This window comes from Stegodyphus dumicola, chromosome 12, assembly GCF_044657685.1.
Source record: "Stegodyphus dumicola isolate Sdum_Otavi_A_Nest chromosome 12, ASM4465768v1".
NCBI classification, from domain to species: domain Eukaryota; kingdom Metazoa; phylum Arthropoda; class Arachnida; order Araneae; family Eresidae; genus Stegodyphus; species Stegodyphus dumicola.
In genome coordinates, this window is record NC_140779.1 from 46,579,549 (window position 1) to 46,603,501 (window position 23,953).

Below are 23,953 nucleotides of genomic sequence, written 5' to 3' on the forward strand. Positions count from 1 at the left end.
ACATAAAACACACATCACACATAAAAATTGTTTGAAACATTTACACAACAACTGTAACTCTTATAATTAAACTGCATACCTTTTTATAAGATATAGCATCAAAAATTGCTTCAATTTCAACAGGATCATCAACATCAGTCATTACTGGATGAGAACTTTCAAGACTATCTAGAGACATAGCATCTTGAGTAGTACTAACAATAAACTGGTCCATCTGCAAAAGAAAATGAATACAAAGCATTATATAGAAAAAATCTATAAGATAACTATGATGCAGCACTTCTACAACAATCTACAAGATACTAAAGAACACATATTTATGTAAGAGATTTTCATTCTGTAAAAAAGAACCGTATCAAAACTATTTTGCAATGACGTTCATAAGATTTAGAAATGCATGCACTACTATAAAATTTTCTACAGTCAGAATTCAGACACATTTCTTTTACAAATTTATTAGTAATTATATATTATTCTATGTTCTGTAATATGCCATTAAAGAATACTGGGGAAAAGGCAAAACCTACATTAGGAATCTGAATATAAATTTGATGAAACAGAACTCTCCTTCAAAATGCAGTTACTCAAATGAATATATGTTAAAACACTGTTTATAATACATTCATTTACAAAAATAACTAAAATTTCTTAAATAGAGATATTTATCTAAAAGCCATTGTTAATGGAAAGGTATGGGAGATAGGTTATATACAAGCAAAAGTAGATTTATAGATTTGAACATGTTACAATTAAAAGAAACATCCAAATCATTGAAACAGTGAAAATATTCATGTCTTAAGATGGAGGGCTTTCAAAAGTTCAGATGTGATAAACTCTCTACTTCACAAATTCACTCCTGCACTCTACCTAATTCATTGCATAGTAGACGTTCTCAATCCTATTTCAGCACCATCTTTGCCGATTTTCATTTTAAGATACCAGCATTTGCAATTCTGCTATCCATTAACATGTAATGATGATAAATCATCATAAAAAATATCTTCTAACATTGAAGTAACTATACGGAATTATAATTCTTGTATGCAGATATAATTCCAATAGCTAAAGTTCAAGAAAATATTTTATTCAAGCAGTTGTGATAGGAAAAAGTTGTTTTTCAAGAATCTTTCAGACAGCATATCTAAAGCAGAAATTTTAACAATCTTTTCACATACAGTTAGGCAAATTTGCAATGTTTATTCTTGCATTAAATAATTATTTCATGATTTAAAAAAACACTGGAATATACTTCAAAAGCATACATACAAATTTAAAGTACAGTTTTTTTCTCTGTACTTCTTCATTAAATATATCTGATAATTCAATTAAGAATATCCGATGTTATCCTAATATATATATACCCTATTAGAGAAGGTAGGACATCGGAATAATTTACAATATGACTGACATTATGCTTATAACATACTTTTCTTTACAACAAAAGTGCATGTATTATATAGCATTATACGAACTATTCTTTTATTACTGATACCACCTAAGAAAAGTTTAAATTTTAGAAAAAAGAAATTATATTTGATGTTTTCAATTAAATTTAAGTCTTTACTTGAAAACAGCTCCTCTTAAATCTTAAATCAATTTAACATAATTAATGCTTTTTTATTAAGTATACGTAACATTTTTAAAGCATTAAAGAGGGAGGGGAAGAAGAAGAATAAGAAGAAAAACATATCAGACAGAAATTAGCAGGAAAAGCTTGATTTGTAATAGCAGAAAGGAATCAGTTTCACTCCTAGTACTAAAAATCAACAAGAAAGAAATGTCAATTTTTCAGATATAGTATAATTCAGTAATAATAGTTATAAATTGTAACAATAACAATATTTATAAATTGTATACTTATATAACAATTCATAGCAGTATTTAATTCAAAAGTTTATTTTTAATATTTATTGTCAAAACACAGAGGGAAAATTTTAAAAATAAATTTTAGAAGACTGGTCTAGAAAGAAAACCTGAACTCTTTTCATGAAACTACTTGAGAAAAATAAATATGGTAACTAAGCAAGATGAATGCATATTTTAGCTTAAATAAATTAACATTTTAAAACTACCTTAAAAAAGCTCCAAAACAGAATACAGCAGTCCTAAAATTACCAGTTAAAAAAAAACCTTTTATCTTGACTTTCAAATTGTTTGTATCAACACAAGACAAACTATCTCCAATAATATACATTAGTACCTCCCATAAGGCACACCTCTATTTAAGGGAAATTTTGTTAGTCTCAGTCCCTTTGATTCTGGTTAGTTGAATTATAGCAAAGTATATGAGAGCTATCTGCCTAAGGGAAGAGATACGTTCATGCAGGACTTTCTAAGGGAAACTTCCTCATATACACGTTACACGTGCAAAAAATCATGAAAACACCCATACAGCCAGCCTGTTTGCTGGGATTCAAACCCCAGACCGAACTACCAGTGTTCAGCAACTTGGCCACTGGTGGGTCCCGATCCTATTGAATAGGTAGACCTCAATAAGAGGTTTTTATACTGAAAAAATGTTTCAAAAATAAGGTAGAGGTACAGAAATAAATAAGAATATAAATATGCTTTGTTAGTAACCTTTTGCAGTTTCATAAACAAGTCTGTGCTCAGTAAAAGATAGTTTTATGAGAAGTGAACAATAAAATGAAAAGTTCATCTCTCTGCTTCAAAAACTACTTTTCAGTGGGGAAAATGAAAACAATACATTTGGAAAAAGCAAGTTGTGGTGCAATCAAAAGGATATTTCATATTCATGGAACTCAAAATCCTGTTTTTCTTGCAACAGTTCCTAGTAGAAGGAAGAAAATAGTGTTAAAAAAGTTAAAGGCAATCCAAGACAGAGACCAATGGGAAATAAAAGGAGATGAGATGACTGGACTATCTGCCAACGCACAAGGATATCACAATGGGGCTAGAGTGAAAACTTATATCATTCTTAGTTCTTGCTAGGACTGGAGAGCAAAAGAAATGTAATCTTGTACTTGTGCGTTATTTTTGCATACATTATCTAGCATGGCTTCAAAGAGGAAAAAATTAACATTAAAACAAAAAGTTTACATAATTCATGTAGCAGAAATTGAAAAGTGAAAAGCTTAGTTTGAGAGATTTAGGGCAGAAATTTGGAAATAACAAAAACCAAGTGAATCCTGACCTAATGGATAAAGAAGAAAAAAAAGTATTGTGGATTACTAATTCAAATGAACATTCAAAAACTGTAAATATTAGAAAAACTGAATCATATGAAATTGATACAGCAATGTTCAATTGGTTTTGTTCTGTAAGAGCAAACAATATTTCCTAAGTGGAGTATCATTGCAAGAAAAGGCAAAAGAAATTTTGGAAAGTCTGAGACTAAAGACCTCCAAACCATAAATAGACATTACATTACTTTTAAGACATAACATTACTTTTAAGACTATTTGTGGTGAAGGAAAATCAGTAGATATGTAATAGACTGGACAAAAATGGCTACATGAAATTTGTGAAGGATATGACACTAAAAAATTGAATTTTGCCTACTAAAACTCAAGGAGAAAAATGCTCTGGTGGTAAGAGCTCCAAGGAGAGTGTCTCAGTCTGTTACTTTCTTGTAACATGGAAGGAGAGCTTGAGCAACCACTTGTAAATGGAAATGCCCGAAAACCAAGATGCTTCAAACACATAATCCAAAAGCTTTATCGTCCATTGGCACCACAATAAAAAGTCCTGGAAGATGCAAAACATAACGTGCAAATGGTTGATTGCTCTTGATGAAATAATGTTTAGAAAAAATTCAAAGATTCAGCTATTTCTTGACAATTTGCCAGCTTACCCCCCCAAATGTAAAACTGAAATTAATGTTTTTCCCATCTAATGCAAAATCAGAATTACAGCCTTTGGACCAATCTACATCGAAGGGCCATTACATTATGACCCCCCTGTTAATAACATGGAGAACCAACTTTAGCCCTCAAAACTGCCAGCACCTGGCATGGCATTGACTCCATAATGTGCTGAGAGATGTCTGAAGTATCTGGTACCAAGCGCTCACCTACTGGTCCTGCAATTCCTGCACATTGCCGGGGGTGGGGTAGCGTGGCAGTATGAATTTGGTTTTCCAGGTAGGACAACAATTGCTCTATTGAATTAATGTCATATGAACTTAGGAGGCTTGAAAGACTTGAAAGTCACTGGAATGTTCCTTGAACCACTCCATGATGATTCTACCCTTATGACATGGTGCGTTATCCTGTTGGTAAACACAATCCCCCGCTGGAAATACTGTTGTCATGAATAGGTAAATCTGGTCTGCAAGGAAACTCATGGAGCACACAGATGTCAGGGATTGTTTTATGTGAATTATGGGTCCTAATGTACTCTATGAAAACATTGTCCACACCAATAATACCCCCGCCACTGGCCTTGTCTTCATCCAACTATGCATCTAGGAGCCAGAGTTTCATTTAGAAATTGGCATATTAGCACACGCCCGTCAGTGTGATTAACCAGAAAATGTGATTCGCTGGACCATGCAACTTTCTTCCCTTCTTTTAATGTCCAATTCCAATGTTTCTTGGCCCATTGCAGACGCATCAGACGATGATGTGCTGTCACTGCAAGGCCATCATCATCATGCTTTGGCCTACGGCTGCATAGACCCATACGCAGCAATGTACACTGCACAGTGTGTTGAGAAACACTATTTGGGTCATTACTGTTGTAGATGGTGGTGATTTTGGCTGTTGTAGCTCTTCGGTCATGGCGAACAATGCATAGCAATTTCCATTCTCCTTTAGAATAAATGTGCCAGAGATGACACACTGCCGGCCGCCGACTTGTTGTTTCACCATCCATACACTAATTTCGATTAGTTACCACCAATCGAAATTGGTGTATAGTGAAATAAAAACTGCATGTGAACAGTCCACTAACTGCGCTGATTCTCATACTGATGTTCCCAGTTTACGAGCCATAACAATTTGACCTTTATCAAAGTCTGATAAATCAGCTGCTTTTCCCATTATGTTGCTAATCGTGCTATGTTTGGAAAGACAATGCATAGCTATCCAAAATCAGTCGTGCATGCAGTGATTTTGTTCCTGGGTGAGCCCATTGTTATACGAGGGCAATGCCAAAAAAAAGGTCTCCTAGATTTTTAGATATACAAAGAACCGTTTATTTTCTATAATTGCTACATCACTTTAAAGATTGCAGAATGCTTTATTTTTCAACATAATCACCATTTTGGTCGATGCATTTTTGTAGATGCTGTGGCAGTTTTACAATGCCCGTGTTATACCAGCTTGCCGCCCTGCCCTTCAGGAAGCGTTGAGGAGCTTCAGGAACATCCAGATGATCCTCCGATCTTTACGCATTTTATGAACTCAACACCTCTACACCACTTGTAAACTCTCTACACCACTTGCGAACGTTTTTGACATCCATGCACGACTGTCCATACACTAAAACTGCCACAGCGTCTGTCAATAGGCGGTGAATTTCAACCGGTTTAATGCCTTTTGCGTTCAAAAATTGAATAACTGCGGTAACGTTTATCGGGAGCTCCATTTCGAATGGCTGCCAAGCCAAGACTGAGCATCCGAGCGAAGCGCCTGCGTGCTTATGCGGTAGCGGAGAAGGCACCACTCACAACAGTGTTGCCAACAACCGTATTAAAACTTTCTCTACGTCCCCAAAAAATAGGAGACCTTTTTTTTTGGGATTGCCCTTGTAGATGGAGGGTGGTCATAATGCAATGGCTCTTTGGTGTATAATTAGAAGTTTCAAGATTCATCACAGAAAACTGTTTTTATGGCATGTTCTTTGTCAAGATGTAGGGATCAGCTTGTCAAACGTGTCACTGTATTGAATGCCTTTCAATGGATATCAAAGGCTATTAAATCTGTATCACAAATTTATGTTCAACCTTGTTTTAAGAAAGCAGGCTTTGAAATTCCAGTTTTGCCTGCCGTCAGTGAAAATACTACTGATGAGAATTAATTGTTTGAAGTTGTCAAAATCAGTGATAATCTCAATACTGAAGATATCAAAGATGACATAAAATATTTTATTTCAATTGTAGTTGATGATCTGAGTTTTAACAAAAATTGCTTGGAAAGCAGTGCGGAAGATAAAGAACCAGATGAAATAGGCGACACGAAAAAAACTATACAGATATCTTAAGGCACCACCCAATTAAAAAAGTTCATGGTGACAGTGCAGGACTTAAGAACATCAGTGACTTTAATATCCATGTGGAAAAAAAAATACTTGCAATGCACAGACTTTTAAACAAACCCGTGTAATGGATTATTTTCAATAAATTTCTTCTAATGGATTATTTTCAATAAATTTCTTCTTTCTATTATCTAATTTCTCTATTGTTAATTTCAAACATTTTTGAAATAATAAAACTTTTTCTTCATACAACCTGAAAGAAATTCTGATTAAATGGAATTTATTTATTTATTTATTTTTTAAGAATATACACTCTGAAAAACAAACACCTCTATTTATGGGACAAAATGTTTGGTTCAGTGGATGTCCTTTATCAGGATATACTACTGCATATTTTTTTATTTAAAATTATTTACCCTTTTCTAGTGTTTAGTAATAGATCTAGAACATTATCCAAGAAATGCTGCTTGAAGGCTTATTTTAAGAACTATCGAGCTTTAATCTATTACAGTAATAGCTAAAAATGGATGATCATTCTAGAAATGTTACCATAACTGAGAAAAAATTTCCTTAGTGATTTTCTTTTCTCACACCAACTAATCAGCTACTCCTAATTTCAGCATCTCATTTATATTTCATTATAAATTTTACTAATAAAATTAATTAAATTACATTTATTAATTAAATTAATTTTCTGCAGATCAAATTATCCTCAAATGTGTTTTTTCAAAATTCAGCAAAAAGTAGCAAAGGAGTGTGGAAAAAATAGCCATGTAAAAATTACTGAAAAATACATTGTAATGAATTTAACATTATTTCTACTAGGTAGAATATTAAGACTCCATATAATTATATCAGAATCACCATTCATTAATAGAGGATTCTGATTACAACTTATACAGTGAAAAAATTAAAATTATCTCATGGTGGCTTATTGTAACTTATACAGTGAACAAATTAAAACTATCTCACAGTGGCTTTCTGCTACCATGGAACACTGCCACTTACTTCTAACAATTATTACAGCCTAATTTGTAATCATGTGAAAATATAAATTATCTCAATAATACAATTCTTTTTTACTCTAGATGAAGAGGAAATATAATAAACATTCTCGAAATCAATACAATTTAATATCAAATCTATCATTACTTCATTCCAAAAGTTGCTTTGTCACTAATTTTTCAGTTTATTATCTTATATGAAAACATAAAAATTATGAATGAAAAAGTTTTTCTAATCACATTACAGCACATATTACCATTTTCCACTTTGGTTCCACATGGTTAGTACCAAGGTATTCCATAAAACTTGCAAAACCTTCATTCAACCATAAATCACTCCACCACTGCATAGTTACAAGATCACCAAACCACTAGGAAGAGGGGAAAAAAAATGTAAGGATATTTAATGTATTTTTTAGTCCAAGAATGCATCACACAAAGCAAATTTTAAAAAAATCTGATTTAGCTATCATATGACCTTCTGCCAATTCTATGTTAAACATGAAATTGATGGAATATTAATGAGCTTTATGTAAATTAACAGTTCCAGTTAATTGTTTGTAAATAAATTTAATTTGGGTAAAAGTGCAGAATAGGCTGCATCAACAAAGTTCAGAAGGCAGAGCTGTGGGACGTCCATAAATAGGTTGGATTAAGCTTGTGACGTCACGACGTACTCTCGCATTTACATTACGCATACTTTCTATTTTCTCTTAAAAATAACAATAATAAATTCTTTATTATTGTAAATGAATATCAAATTCTTTACTTTAAACTTACATTTATAACATTTAAGCTTAGGTGTTACTGATAATAAGTATAATAAATTGTTTATATTTAAAATTACCATGATATTGTGAGCGTATTGTAACAATTATTAAAACGATAAACAATGTCGTAGTCTCTAATACTTGTACAGCTTTAATAGTTGCAAAGATTTTTCTTAAAGCATTTATACAAATAAAAAAGATTTTTTTAAATTTAAATTTTTATTGTGGAACATTTCAATTTTATAATTTTTACAAATTATCTTCTCGTTACATAATGACATAATTCCTTACATAGCAATAATTAGAAAATTTTCATTATTTTCTAAAAATTTTAAACTTTACATTAATAAAAATGGAGAATATTTTTTTATGGCTTTCATATCAGTTTCTAAAATTCCTAAATCATGCCATATTCTCTGTAGGCATACTAGAATTCTGTGCATTAATAAATAAATAAAAATCTAATTTCCCACAATGAATATAAGAAAATACTACAAACTTGGAACACTAAGCAATGCTTCACATATGCACACACACACATATTATCAATGAACTCATATTATCAAGTGAAAATATGATACCAAACACTACATATTAAAATAATGAGGTAAACATTACTTAAAGCGTCAAAGTTTACAGTTTTGCAACTGTTGAGTAGATTGTTGGACTATCGATATTTATCATAAGTCGGAAAGCATTATCAACATATCAAAACCAAACAATTAAAAATACAATTTAAATAACAAAAAAAATGTTTCAAATGAGATTTACAATTAACACCATAATTCAAATTTAAAATCCACAGAAGATACGTTAACCCTTTGACGCGTGTGATATTATTTTTATCATTTTTTTAACTAAAAACTCTAGAAATTGAATATTATGATCCTAGAGACAAATAATATATGAATTTAAAAAAATCTACTCTTGCCCATTGTTTTGTGGGTGGTGGTCACACTGTAAAACCACCACGCGTAGGACTTTGAAACGTACCTAGGTAGTAGGAAAAAAAGCTTACCTTTCTCCGTGCGTGTTTTCAATAAATAACGAAATTTACGAATTTTTAAAAAAAATGCATATAAGAACTGCATAATATATATATTTTTTACATTATTTTACAAACTAAATCGTCAGAAAAAATTAAAAAACAAATACTTATGTAATTTTTCTATAGCAGTGAAAGTATAAGTACCTACATAATAAGGACGTTTGGCTACATGGATTAAAAAAACTGAGTAAAATAAAGATAAAAAAAAGAGTGTTTTTTTTTTTCTTTTTAATTTCAAAGAACAATTATTTTTTGTCACACTGTTCAAAGCATGTTTTGTCTTTTTGGTACGTGCATAGACCCACATTGCACGCTTCGCACATGTACCTTCTATGATGTTTCTTTCCTTGTGCTACAAAATGTACACTGATTGGACCTAAATTTCACTGGTATATGGCCAGCGTTATTTAGTTTCTTTTCATCTGACACATGAAATTTGTGGTTTTTTTATGTTAATAGGAGGGCTTGGTCTCTTTGGCTTTGGTACGGATCATTTGTTTACCATTCATACTTTATTTTATTCATATTTCGTCTCAAAATATTCAGAAAATATTTTTAATTTAAACAACACTGCGCAAGCGCAGAATACGTTTTCACGTGCGCGTTTTATGTGTAACGGATGGTATAAGCTAAAATTATCTAATTATCTATTTCAGTTAATGTTGATGATTGCGTTGTTCCTTAATCTTCGAGTTGGATCCGGCTTATTATTTTTTGCAGACTGTAAGAGCAATTTTATAAAAGTAAACTTGAACTTTCGATTATGTCAAAAAGAATTTCCAATGCTGGAGCTCCCAAAGGATCTACAAAATGAAAGTATGTTTCGATGTCCATCAAACAAAAAGTGGAATTGCTGCAAAAAATGGATAAAGACATGAAGAATGTGACAGAGAGGTTAGTGAAAACGAAAAAATTTTGATTGACAAGTTAGTCGGTATTCTCGGCACAGCAATTACGGGACTTGAACAGCGAAACTTTGTAACTGAACAAGAAATTATGTCTGTTTATAGAATTAAAGAGAAAGTATTATGACATAAAACGAAGCAACTTAAACAACTTACATTGAAAGAAATGTTTAATAAAGTAAACAAATAAATATTAAGCTTTTTTTGTAAATTTTGATACTCTTTAGATCATAATTGTTCTTTATTTCATAAATTACGGTTTCATATTTTTAATTTTAGAATTTCTGCCTGCCATCTTACGACATTTAAACTGATGACCTATAATCCGGAAAAATCGATAATCCGGAATCACCGAAGTCCCAATGAGTCCGGATTAACGACTTTTGATTGTAATAAAATAACTCTGTGATTTCAAAACCCCTTACCTATATCCAGGTAAAAATAAACATTTCTATTTGAGAAGCAAGCAAACGCCATTGTGAAGAGCAGTGGTTTCAAGGCGCAACCACCGAGCCTCTAGAGCATCGCGATACAATGCTCTAGTGGGGCAGTGGTCGCGCCTTGAAACCACAAAGCAAATGCCATACATATAGAGGGTTTTTTTTTCTATATGCAGTTTAATTATTGCTATTTTTTATTGTTTATGATAGAAATCATGATGTGTGATGAATAACTTTTGAAATTTAAAGTTGTTTATATTAATAAAAGAAAGTTATTTTGTCTCATTGAAAATGAATTTGAAAAGGCATCCGATTTGAAGTACTAAGACCTAAAACATGTATGATTATGTAGTCATTTTGTGTTATTTAGAGGTAAGAGATCAGTAATCAATTGATTTTCACTCAAAAATTTCAGAAGGAAGAGGAGAAAAAAATTCGAAAATTGGTGGTTTCAAGGCGCGTCAAAGGGTTAAATATTGCACATAAATAAAGTTACGTTACTGCTCGGCACCACACACAACCTCGTTTTCCCTTGTACACCACGATCAGTATTCGCTCGAAAAACATCTAAGAATTCCACAAACTAGGTGTCCATGTGCACATCCATCTATTTTCACTTAAAACAATCAGAGAATTGCTCAAACTCGGCATTGCACACCACATTGACTTTGCCCATGTACACATTCACTATTTTCACTTTTAAAAAAATCAGAGAATTGCACAAACTCAGCATTGCAAACCACACTGGCTTTGCCCATGTGCACATCGATCTATTCTCGTTTAAAAAAAAAACACCAGAGAATTGCACAACCTCGGCATTGTGCACCACAATGGCACCCGTGTGCACATTGATCTATTTTCACTTTAAAATACATCAGAGAATTGCACAAACTTGTCACCGCGCCCAACCTCGGCATTGCGCACCATATTGGCTTTGCCCATGTACACATCGATCTATTTTCACTTAAAGAACATCAGAGAATTGCACAAACTCGGCATCGCACACAACCTTGGCATTGCATACAACATTGGCTTTTTCCATGTACACATCGATCTATTTTCACTTAAAATAAACATCAAAGAATTACACAAATTCGCAATTGCGCACCACATTGGCTTTTCCCATGCGCACATCGATCTGTTTTCACTTAAAAATACATCACAGAATTGCACAAACTCGTCATTGCGCACCACATTGGCTTTGCTCATGTACATATCGATCTATTTTCATTTAAAAAACATCAGAGAATTGCACAAACTTGGCATCGCGAACAACCTCGGCACTGCGGACCACATTGGTTTTGCCCATGTACACATCAGTCTGTTTCCACTTAAAAATACATTACAGAATTGCACAAACTTGTCATCGCGCACAACCTCGGCATTGCGCACCACACTGGCTTTGCTCCTGTACACATCGATCAATTTTCATTTAAAAAACATCAGAGAATTGCACAAACTCGGCATCACACACAACCTCGGCATTGTGCACTATATTGGCTTTGCCCATGTACACGTCGATTTATTTTCACTTAAAAAAATCAGACATTGAATAAACTCTGCATTGCTTATATACTCAGAAATTTGCTTTCAATTAAAAAAATCAGAGAATTGCAGAAACTCGTGAGTAACCAACTCCATTGATTCGAGTTGTAACAGTCGATCCTGGTACAACATTCATTCTCTTTAATGATTTACAACAACGTTTCAGCACCTCTGTTTTCAACAACTCTAAACACGCATTTATCCGTCCCTCTATCAACCAAACCAAAAACCCATCTTTCTTTGACTCTTTTCCCTCTATTATACTTTTGCTTGCCAAACTTACTTTCGTCAATTTCCACAATCATGCCTTCCTCACCTAACATCACATTCTCCTTCAAGCATAACTCCATGCATACTTCCCTACAAAAACTTTCCTAATCTGTCACCGTATTTTTAGCAATACGTAATTCCGTTCATATTCCATCATTCCCGCACTTACGCCAACCACATATAGGTAATTCGCAAAACATCACACATGCTCAATTTACTCTTTGCAAACCACGAGTTCTTTCGAACAGACCTTGAAATTCGATGCTTAATTTGCCTCCAGTAACTCTACACATCCACTCAAAAATGTCTATACAGTTCTCTTGCTCTACTAGTTTCATATCAGTTTCACAAATCGGGCACTTTTACGATATTGTAATCAAACTTTTCTCCATACACCACTTAATAACGCTTTTTTTTACCTCTTCGCTTCAACTGATAAAAAAAAATCCAGATTCAGATACTCATCCATTCTGCAGTAAGCACCGAATTAAACACGCTCATCAATAATCAAAACATTCTTCAAGCAAAAGAATTCCTTTCTGTATTTTCAGAAGTTACGGTTATAATTTTTAAATCATGCATTCAATATTTTCAATTGTTTGGTAATGATCATTTTCAATCGTTTGGTATCTTAATAATACATTTGTGACAGATAACTCGTCGCATTAATAAATGCCAACACTATCACACAACACACAAAAGTAGATTTATAATTAAAAAAATCTTGCGCAGAACATTATAAACCTAACATTTCAACTCAGTTAAAATATAATTTAAGTTTTCTTTAAATACAAAGCTATAGCATACTTATAACTTGTTTTTAAGAAGAGGTGTAACCAATATTATATCATAAAAAGGCATGTCCAAGCATAAGAGAAGTAAACACAGCATCGACTGATGCAGCCTATTCTGCGATTTAGCTCTAATTTGTTTATAATCTTTACGACTTAATGTTAATTATAAAAAATACTCATTTTTTACAATTTCATTTACCCATATAACTGATAACGATAACAGTACTTGCTCATGTACAGGAGTTCTCGTGCTCTGCTTTATGAATATAGCACCATTCATGGTATATCCTATGGTCATATAATGTTTCGGATTCACAAATGAGTAAATTAAGAAACAATTTACAGCATTGTACCTTTAGAATTCCCAAGAGTTAAGTGTAATAATAAATTTCTTTTGCAATCTTTTCTCAGTTTATGATTCAGTGTTCAGCTTTCTAATTAAGATGACCAAACTTTTTGCTTTTTGACATTTTAGCTGTATTTATTAATTGTCACTTTCTTCACACTTATGATACATAAAATTCAACAACAACATCACAAAATCTTCAAAATCAACATGTCTTTAGAACTGAAACGCTAATTGTTGCCCCACATTTTTTATAATTCACATTTGTTACATTATTTCTTTAAATATAATAAATACTGACAACATTTGGTGGCAGAATCTTTTTATTTGGAAAGTGATTCCATATAAAAGTGAAAGGGACATAAAATTAAGGATTGAGGCTAATACAATTAGTTACTTCATAACAAGACCTCTATTCTTGTCACATTTAGCATAATTCCAAGAATACATTTAAGGCTTATAAATGTAATATGTTGTTCTCAATCATATACATATTTTAAATACCAAATTTGGGAGATTTTGAATATGAAAGTCTATTTAGAGCTTTCAGAAAAGTTTATCAATTTTAGCCAAAATCTAGTATGTCTAATATATTTTAGCAAATGTCTTAAATACTAAAATTGGAAAGTTTTGAATTATATTTTAACGCCAATTCTCATTAAATCTGCATTGGGATCTAAGTAAAGTATTGGGTTTGGTTAATTATTTCAAACTATTATGAGCCTCATGTAAAGTAACATTTCCAGTTGTCCTGTTTTATTTAAAACCTAATCAACTCTTTATATGAATGTAGAAAGCTTAAATATGGAAAATATAAATTTTTGAAAGTTCCATGTAAGTTATCATGGCTAAAAAAATCATCCCACATACAGGGTGTTTCATAGATCATGGGATAAGCTTGGAGGGGTGGTGGAATGTACTAAAACATGCATTTTTTGTATAGGAATGTAGGGTCTAAAGTAACGGTTTAAGGCAGGAACGCAAAAAAACAACACAAGAGGAAAATGTGTTTATGTACAAAATTCAACGCAAAGTGCTTCTTTACAGCAATACAGTATTCACAATAAATGTTCAAAAAAGGGAACACTAACAGTAATAGAAACTACAGCTGTGATTGGCTGGCAATGCAGCGGTAGAGGCGATAGTGAACCGGACAAACCACGATCCGATGCATCAGAGGATCATTTGCAGTTCTGATGTCGAGCTTGAATGGGTGAGTTTACGCACAGGAAAAATGCTGACATGCATCTCATGTATGGTGCTGCTAATGGGAACGGCAGAGCAGTGCTACGATTGTACCAGGAACGGTTTCTGAACAGGCGTATGCCGAAGCACACAATGTTTGAGAGGTTGCATCGGTCTCTGTGTGAAAACGGGTCATTTGAAGACACCTCTGACACTAGGCGTGGAAGAAGAAGTGCATGACAACCTCACATTGAAGAATCCATCTTGAACATTGTGCATGAATCACCTCAGACAAGTACAAGAGCTATTGCATGTCGTCTGAGTCATTCCACAGTTTGGAGAGTATTGCATGAAAATGGTTTGCGCCCATACCATTTGCAGAGAGTCCAAGCCTTGCAAAAGACAGATTACCCTCTTCAAGTTCATTTCTGTCATTGTTTCTTGCAGCAGTGTGAGGCACAGGCGGATTTCCCATCGGATGTGCTATTTACGGACGAGGCAACTTTCTCACAGGACGGCATCTTCAATAGCCACAACATGCATGTGTGGGCAACTCATAATCCACACGGCCCACGTCCACATGCATTCCAAACCCGATTCTCCGTGAATGTGTGGGCAGGTATTGTTAACAACTATCTCATAGGCCCATACCTCTTACCTGCACGTACCAATAGCTTATGTTATCATATTTGTTTACAAGAGGTGCTACCAGAGGTTCCGGCTCTCGTTCGTGATCGCATGTGCTTCCAGCATGATGGTGCACCAGCCCATAACCTTGTGCGGGTCCGCAATTACTTCGATAGGACATTTCCAGGCCGATGGATTGACTGTGGCAAACCCATTCGATGGCCACCCTATTCTCCAGATTTATCCAGCTTGGATTTTTTTTTATTGGGCCATCTGAAGAGCATCATTTACGAAACTCCCGTTGACTCACTGAAGGACCTCGCTGTATGACTATCCATTGCAGTTGCAAGCATGTGCGAAATGCCTGTCATTTTTCAAAATCTTCGTCAATCCCTTCTGTGACATTACCAAGCATGTATTACTGCTGGTGGTTGCAATTTTGAACATTTATTGTGAATACTGTATTGCTACAATGAAGAACTTTTCGTTGATTTTGTACATAAACACATTTTCCTCCCGAGTCATTTTTTTGCGTTCCTGCCTTAACCCGTCACTTTAGACCCTACATTCCTATAAAAAAATTCATGTTTTAGTATGCTCCACCACCCCTCCAAGTTTGTCCCATGATCTATGAAACACCCTGTATATATATCATTATAACAAGAATAAAAACATATTATTGGAATCTTAATTCCCAACTATTCACTGAAAACTCCCTACTGAACTTTTGGATGGAAAATATTACCTCCCTTACCATATCATATATATAGATGATGGGAGGTAAAAATATTAAGAATTAAAATAAAATTAGAACTTCTGTAACCATTTGAGGGCACTGACAGGAATTGAACTATTATTCACTATGCATGGGAGAACAAATACAGAGTCAAATGGGGGAGGGAAAAGTGAAGAATATTTATATATACATTTATTTGCTAATAATAATAATTTTAAAATTTTTATTTCAGTGAAGTACTAAGAATGGAGAACTAAAAAATGCATTTCTACACTTTTATATTCAAAAAAAAACTTTTATAGTCAGACTGCTTATAAAATTTCGGCTATATATGGACAAAATGCTGTTCCTAAAGACACATGGTTTGAGAAAAGCAAGGGTTGAAATTTCAGCCTCAAAGATAATGCCTGTTCTAGATAGCCATCCTCTGCATACAAGGACTTAGTAAAAGTTTTAGTTACTGCTAAAAATCTACATTATACAGTTCAAGAACTATCAGACAGACTAAATATTCCAAGCAGTACAATACATGATCAATTGAAGATCATTGGATATTCTTCACTGGAGGAAGACCACTGGATAAATTAGTGGATATCACTGAATCATTGGATCACAGCAAGCTGCTGCGATATATGTGTACCCTATATCTTAATTCAGCAGAATGTGCTTGCTTGAGTTTCAGTATATGATTCGTTGTCAAAAAGAAATTAAAAAGTTCTTTTCTGAAATGGCTTATTACCGGAGTTCAGAAGTGGTTACTATAAAGTGCTACAAGAAAAAGACCATGGGGTAAGCCAAAAGGATCTTCTTTAATTCAGAAGTCAAACAACAGGATCTTCTTTATTAAAATCCAGGTGGGCACTGCATCCGCAAAATGTAAATGCTTTGTGTATGATAGGACTACAAATTGCATACTATGAACTGCTACCACCAAATCAGACAATATATTCAGGAAAATGCTGTTTTAAAATGGCAGCCTTAAAAAAAGCAAAAATTGAATTAAAATGCCCAGAACTGACCAATTGTTGAGGTGTTGTTTTCCATCACAATAGTGCTTGGCCCCACATTTCTATGCATGTCAGACAGAAACTTACTGAATATCGCTAGTCTAAAATTTTGCATCACAGCCTTCCATAGTCACCCAACCTTGCTCCTTTGGATTTTCATCTCTTCATCTGACTTCAATATTTTGTGAAAAGCCTTGAGTTAAGTTCTTTTGAGACTAAACAGAACCTTGATAACTTCTTTACAAATAAATCTAACAATTTATTTTATAAATAAAATGTGGACACCACATGACTTCCTTGTATGGCTTATTAAATTATACACATTTTTTGCTACACTTCATTTAAACTTATGTCCTCAAATTATTCTAACTTAATTAACCAATCCCTCAAGGCAAGTTGGAAAAGGATACCAAAAATTGCAAATTTTGAAATGAAATATCCCAGTCAATTTTTGTCATATGGGAGTCAAACATCTTGTCAACATCTACGACTTTCTCAAATAAAATCTGGGAAATCACATTAAAAGTTATATCTTGTTTATATATGCTATATGCTTTTGACACTGTCGACTGCAATTAAAAATGGAGGTACACAACTAGAAATCCCATATACAAAATTTCAACATTCTATGGCTAATTGTTTTTCAGTTACGCGAGATACATATGTACATACATACAGATGTCCCAAGAAAAATCCATTTTACAAACCATTTTGGAATAAAGAGTCCTTTATTCTGTCTGCATGTACTGATGTGATGCAAAAAAATTATCAAAATGGATGTTTCCCTGAAATCTGATCATCTAAATTTTTTCGTGATTACCTTACTTCATAAAAGGAAGTAAAAAGGAATTTTTTGGCTGCTAGAGAGATGACAAAAAGGCAAACCATAAAATGGTGCTTATGTAATTCAGTGAAATTTCCTTATATTTTTGTACTGCTTCATTTATATTTATCATGAAAAAATTTAAAAAGGCTACATTTGAGGCTACATTTTAAAAGGCTACATTTGAATATTTGGCCTTTATATTCCTACACTTGTTATTAGTATGCCTGGAAGCAAACAGGTAAAATACTGTATTAGGTAGTTTACCTTTCATTCTAATCAGGAGCAAATGAATGCTCATCGTAATCATGCTCTCATCAAACATTCATCTGTATTTTTATTTCTTAAAATTTATCCTTAAACATAAGGGAGGTATTATATTTAAGGGGTCTTATTTTTTGTAAGTACAGTAACTAAGTGGCTTTTTCATTAAACATGATTCTTTAACATGAATGTTAAGATTTTATCATTATGTTAAATGAGAATATAAATTACTCCCAATTTTATATTGCTGGAATAAGTACATGACTCACATGGAGAGTTCTTTTTTTTTACATCAACATCCAAGCCCATAAAGAAAATATGGAGTATTTTTCCCACTTGTATAATGTAAACATTTCCTACTTGTTTTATTCGATTTTTTTTTTTTTCATCTGTGTAAACTGTGATCGTGACAGGTAATTTCTATTGTTACTTAAAGAGTGGTAAAATGAATTACAGTACAAAGTCTAAGATCCAGAATATTGGGACTTCGTTGATTCCAGATTTCTGAAATTTCCAGATATTAGATCATCAATTCTAATCTAGTTAAAATGACATGCAGACATGGCAATATTAGGGTTTCAGTTATTGCTGAGGTCAGATAGAAAAATGCTAAACACCCCATTACCACTCAAAGATCAAAAGTGTGACCATGGCCAAGAGCAATGCAATATCAGTCAATGTATTGTCATGATGCACTTCTCTAGCCAGTAGGTGTTTGAAAGTGACATATAGGAATCTTGGGAGGAAAATCACATCTAGGTCACACTTGCTTTGCTATTGCTAAGTATTATATTTCCCATTACTAGACTCTATAAAGGAAGGGCAGAGAATTTTTTTACAGCTTCTTACATCAGGTCCAGATCATTCTGGATACGGGATTCTAGATTTTAGACTTTGTACTATATTACACGCTTAAATTAATATATTACAAACCTGATGAGCCAATTCATGAGCTATAACAGTAGCCACATGTTCTTGACTTTCACTTGATGTTTCTGAAGGGTTATACAAAATAGTTGTCATACGAAAAGTAACAAGACCCCAATTTTCCATGGCCCCAGGACCAAAATCAGGAATGGCTATCATATCTGTTTAAAATAAATATATTATTAGACAGTGCACAAAGAGAAACACAAAACTATATAACTTAACCTAATGATAGGACTCGGCCAGTTATCCCTGTTTCTGTAAAGGTGGTTCTTAAAATATTTTTAGTTTGCCAAACTCACTGTTAAGAATTAATTGTAATATTTGTTAAGGCAATTATTATTTACTTAGTTGCTAAGTTTAAAGCTAATATGGGCAGCAAACTAGTGCTTAAAATTTTTTAGTCCCTTGACTGCTTAACTCTCCATCTATAGGTTTATTAAGAGGACAAAAATCTTCAATTTATGATTGATCTTAAAAACATATGATACTTTCTAGATTTCTTTCTTTTTCTTTTTTTTTATCAGCAATTGCATTTATTATTAACATAGATTTGGCTTCATTATTTTTAAACAATTTTTCAATAGCGATGTAATACAGAGCATGCAATTGCAGCATAAATCATTTAACAAAACACAACTGACTGCTCACTTAAATTACAAACTCATATGGGAAAAATCAGTAATAAAGCCTGACTTAAGAAATAGCAATAATATCCTATACAATAAAAAATTTGTATTATAGTTTTTCAAAGTTCTAGATTTTTATTTTTGCATTTTCTTAAAAAAACATTTTATGCTTCTTGGCTAATTCAGGTATAATAAAACCTTTTCTAAAATCATATTCTACACAACAGCAATTTTAATAAATAACTGTCTTGGGCTAGTGTTTGGTTACTTTTAAAGAACTTAAGATACTGGAATAGAAACCCTGTCTTCTGCATTTAGTACTACTATCTTTTTGAAAGATCACTTGCTGTTTGCAATAGAAGTCTGTATAGTAGAACTCGGTTACCTAAGGTACATAGGATTATAACTGCTTCCAATAATAAAAAACACGGTAGTAGAGACCATATTTTAAATCATGCTAATTTTTCTATTAACAAAGTTTTCTGAAATAGTTTGTTTGCAGTTCTAAAACTAAATATACATATACTATTATTAACATTTTAGCAACTGCTTTTATTATGAGTTTCCTTCAACTAAAATAATACACACAAGACTTTTTTTTTTAATTTGCAACAAAAGTTTTTATGAAAAAAAATGGAAACTTAATAATTCTATGAAGATTTATGTAAATTGTGAAATGGTATCAATTTTCTTTAAATGCATGAGACATTATTATTATTTTTAAAGTCTGTTAGCCAGCCTTTTTGTGACAGCTCGTACTACAGTACTAAGAATGGAAACATAATAACATTTTGTGAATAGTTTCATGTTTCTTTAAAGTTTTCTTTAAATGCATGAGACATTATTATTATTTTTAAAGTCTGTTAGCCAGCCTTTTTGTGACAGCTCATACTACAGTACTAAGAATGGAAACATAATAAAATTTTGTGAATAGTTTCATGTTTCGCGATAGCTAATACTACAGTATGAAGTCCTAGATCTGGAATTGTCGGTACTTTGGTAATTCCAGATATGGGATCATTACTTTAAATCTAAAATAACATGGAGAGACTGAAGTATTGAGGCTTCATTTATTGTTGGGGGTCAGACAGAAAAATGCTATTCCCTTAAAATTACTCAAGGGTTGAAACTGTAATCCTAGTCAACATCAATTAATGTACTGTCATTGCTCACTGTGCAACTCCTTAACCAGGAAGTGTCTGAAAGCAATACATAAGAATCTGAGTTACAAAAAAATTATATTTACAGCACACCTGTTTCCTTTTGCTAAGTGTTATATTCTCTATTATTAAGAGATGGGATATTTTTTATATTATTATTATTTTCCCAGCTGGGAGTCTGGAGGTCTAGATATTCAATCAATGTTGGACGTCCAGATTTTTGATTTTTTGTACTGTAACAGCCATTGCACAATCAGGTCAGATTCTGATCAAGAAAAAATCCATAGAAGAAACACTAGAATAAATACTGAAATTTTCTCAAGAATTTAGCACTCATAATTGACAAAATGACTTAACAGTGGTAATTTGATCCTGATTCAAATCCTGGAGAACAAAATGGCTGCTCGGGAGTCTTCATAGTCCTCCCCCCATGAATACAAACTAGTTTTCTTAACAAGTCCTCTATGAAGGCATCTTTTGTATAGGCAGATAACCTCTGTCTGCTTTGCCATAATCAAATGAACCAAAACCAAGATTTCAGCATGACTAATTTTCAGATTTTCTGTTTTGTCAGCATAAAAAATTTAATTGCTTTCTGAAATCTAGGGCATGAATGATTTCTTGATTACTCAGAACTTAAAAACTTGGTTCACTGTTTTCTACATTTATACATTCCAGAAATATGACAACAAATTCAGTGCCAGTTAATTATACGTTTATCTGTAACATTCGTAAACTACATCTTTGACTGTAATACATAATAGAAAAACCATTAAACAAAGTTAAAAAATCACTTGATGATTACAGAATTTGAGAATGTTTCTAATTTTTACACAGTAACCTTTCTAATAGCCACCCAGCGGCCAAGCGATAAAAGCCGCTGAACACTGGTAGTTCGGTTCACCGTTCAAGACTCGGCGAACAGGCTGGCCGCATGGACATTTTCATGGTTTTCACCATGTGTAATGTGGATACGAGCCAGTTTGGTTTAAAAAGACCTCCATGGGGCATCCCTCCCTTTCCATGCAGTGCCTAAGGGCAAAGCATGTAATAAACAAACAAACAAAAAAACCTTTCTAATATTCTAATGTCCTTTAATCACCATTTACAATTGGCCATGATTTTTTTTAATTCACTGCTGACTAAGGTAACAGAGGCTCAGGTAAATAGAGGCTCAGGTAACAGAGGTTCTACTGTATGTGCAAGTGGTTTTGTTTCTAAAGGAATTATCCCTCAAAAGAAGAGAAATGCAGGAATAATGGTGCACACTTGTTCTTTAAAAAGGTAAATCTTAAGTCTGACAGCTCATCCTGCCTCCTGAGGTATGAAAAGAGGGGAGGAAAGACATGCCCCCTTTTCCTTACGGGATATAGCTGTCCTTTCAACCTACAAATATTAACCTACAATTAAATCCATGCAATTAAAATGAAAAACTTCTTTTGAAGCATATTCTAATATATCGGAATAAGCATACTGTATTAAGAAATATTTCTTGGAACTTTTATGAAAGCACAGAAAAAGAAAGGACACAAGCCATGATACAAAAAAAGAATTATGTCATCAGATATGCAACTTTTGTAGAAAAAAGAATTATGTCATCAGATACACAACTTTTGAACTTATATATAAATGACAGATCCTACTAAAAGTACTGCTAAAGATTTTTAGAGATGAAAATTTACAGCACTGCTAAGGTGCAGTTCAATTTACCATTAAAAATATCAGCACTTTGGAAATGTTTTTGCATTGAACTAGATTTTCGTGAGCTTGACTAAGATCTAATGACTAGTTACATAAAGTACACTATGAATAATAAATAAAATAATGAAACTTTACTTCCATTCATTATGTGCAAAATTTAATATTATAAAAATGCCTTTTGATTTGTTTAGATAAATCAAAATAAAACCTCTTACCTAATTTGGGCAGAGGATAACTAACATTGAAAAACATCTGATAAAAATGGAGAACATTAGCAGCTGTTTCAAGGGCAAATTCTGCTTGTTCATATTGTTCAGGTGGAACTAACACACGAACCTAATATAGAATAACATAACTATCAAAAACAATTTAATAAGAAACAATAAGATATCATTTATTTTTTAAATTGACAATTTTTACAAAAATGAAAATATATTATATCATAAGCTTCACTTACTATTCTTGGCATTCTTAGTTTAATTTCTCCACATATTAATGGTTAAACATGTGATGATGAAAATCAAAATTTATAATAATGATTGAAAACAGGAAATACAAATTATTAAAAATGATAAATACAAAATACAGACTTTCTCCCTTCACAACAGCAATAACAGAAAGAATAACTTATTCAGTTGTTGTATTAAAATGTTTTGAAGTACTTTCTGACTATATGAACTCTTGCCAAAAAAACAGCAAAAAAAGTATTAGTAAAGCAATGCACCATGTTGCCAAAAAGTATTTATGTGGTAATCCAGCTTAGCATCTTCCCCCAGATGGCTTTCCCCTTCTCTGGATACTTTCTTCAATGTGGACAGCAGGCAGATTATGACCATTCCTATTTCAGGGTTTTAGCATAGCGGTGGACTGCATATAGCAGTTTTCATTGCTTTTAGTAAGATCTTGGACTTAGATTTCTGCACACATACAGCGTAATGTGGCTTGCTTAAAGGCATCAAGCGACTCTTTTTTACTTTTTATTCTTCTCATTTTTGGATTTTGGTGCCGAGATGAAGTGCAATGTCCGGTTTGTGTATCCTCTGATATTTTTAGCAAAAGAAACTGAAGTATGCATGTATTGTTTGGAAAAAGAAGAATATTAAAAAACAGACAGCACTGCATGCATCTTTGTAATTTGTAAAGATACTCATTTAAACAATTCTCTCCAATGTTGTCACCGAGTTTGTACTTTTTAGTTTGGGTACAGATATTCAGAAAATACCTATTTTGACATTAAATATAACTACATTTGGTCCTTCCTTGTTAAGGCAGATACTTGGTCAGTCAGCAAAATCAAAATATTAATTGCCAGTATTTGCAAACTTGTAGAACTAGTATTTACAGTAAACTTGTAATAACTATAACTATTATATAATGTTTAGTGTGCGTACTGTCAAAGCTGTGCATAGTTCCTAATTTGTTCAACTCTCTGATTTTTTTAAAGCAAAATTAAATTGTTGTATATATGGGAAGAATAACCATAATGTATCATATAATACAGAATGTACAATGTTTAATATATCATCTTGATTCAGCAATTCAGATTCGTATTTTTAGTTGCATTTTTCATAGTTTACTTTTCCTACATTGATAATCTTTGCCAATAAATATTT

General features: G+C 32.8%; 1 protein-coding gene across 3 annotated transcripts in view; it reads right to left on the reverse strand.

Annotated features, from left to right (window-relative positions):
- The window catches only part of LOC118196180 (glutamyl aminopeptidase-like), a 105,468-nt gene that overhangs the window by 72,940 nt on the left and 8,575 nt on the right, over positions 1-23,953 (reverse strand). For all 3 annotated transcript variants that reach the window (XM_035367594.2, XM_035367595.2, XM_035367596.2), the window contains 4 exons: positions 22,556-22,676; positions 18,857-19,011; positions 7,421-7,534; positions 80-214 (listed from right to left, as the gene is read on the reverse strand). In XM_035367594.2, coding sequence (XP_035223485.2) covers positions 80-214; positions 7,421-7,534; positions 18,857-19,011; positions 22,556-22,676 — 525 coding nt within the window. The remainder of the gene's footprint in view (positions 1-79; positions 215-7,420; positions 7,535-18,856; positions 19,012-22,555; positions 22,677-23,953) is intronic.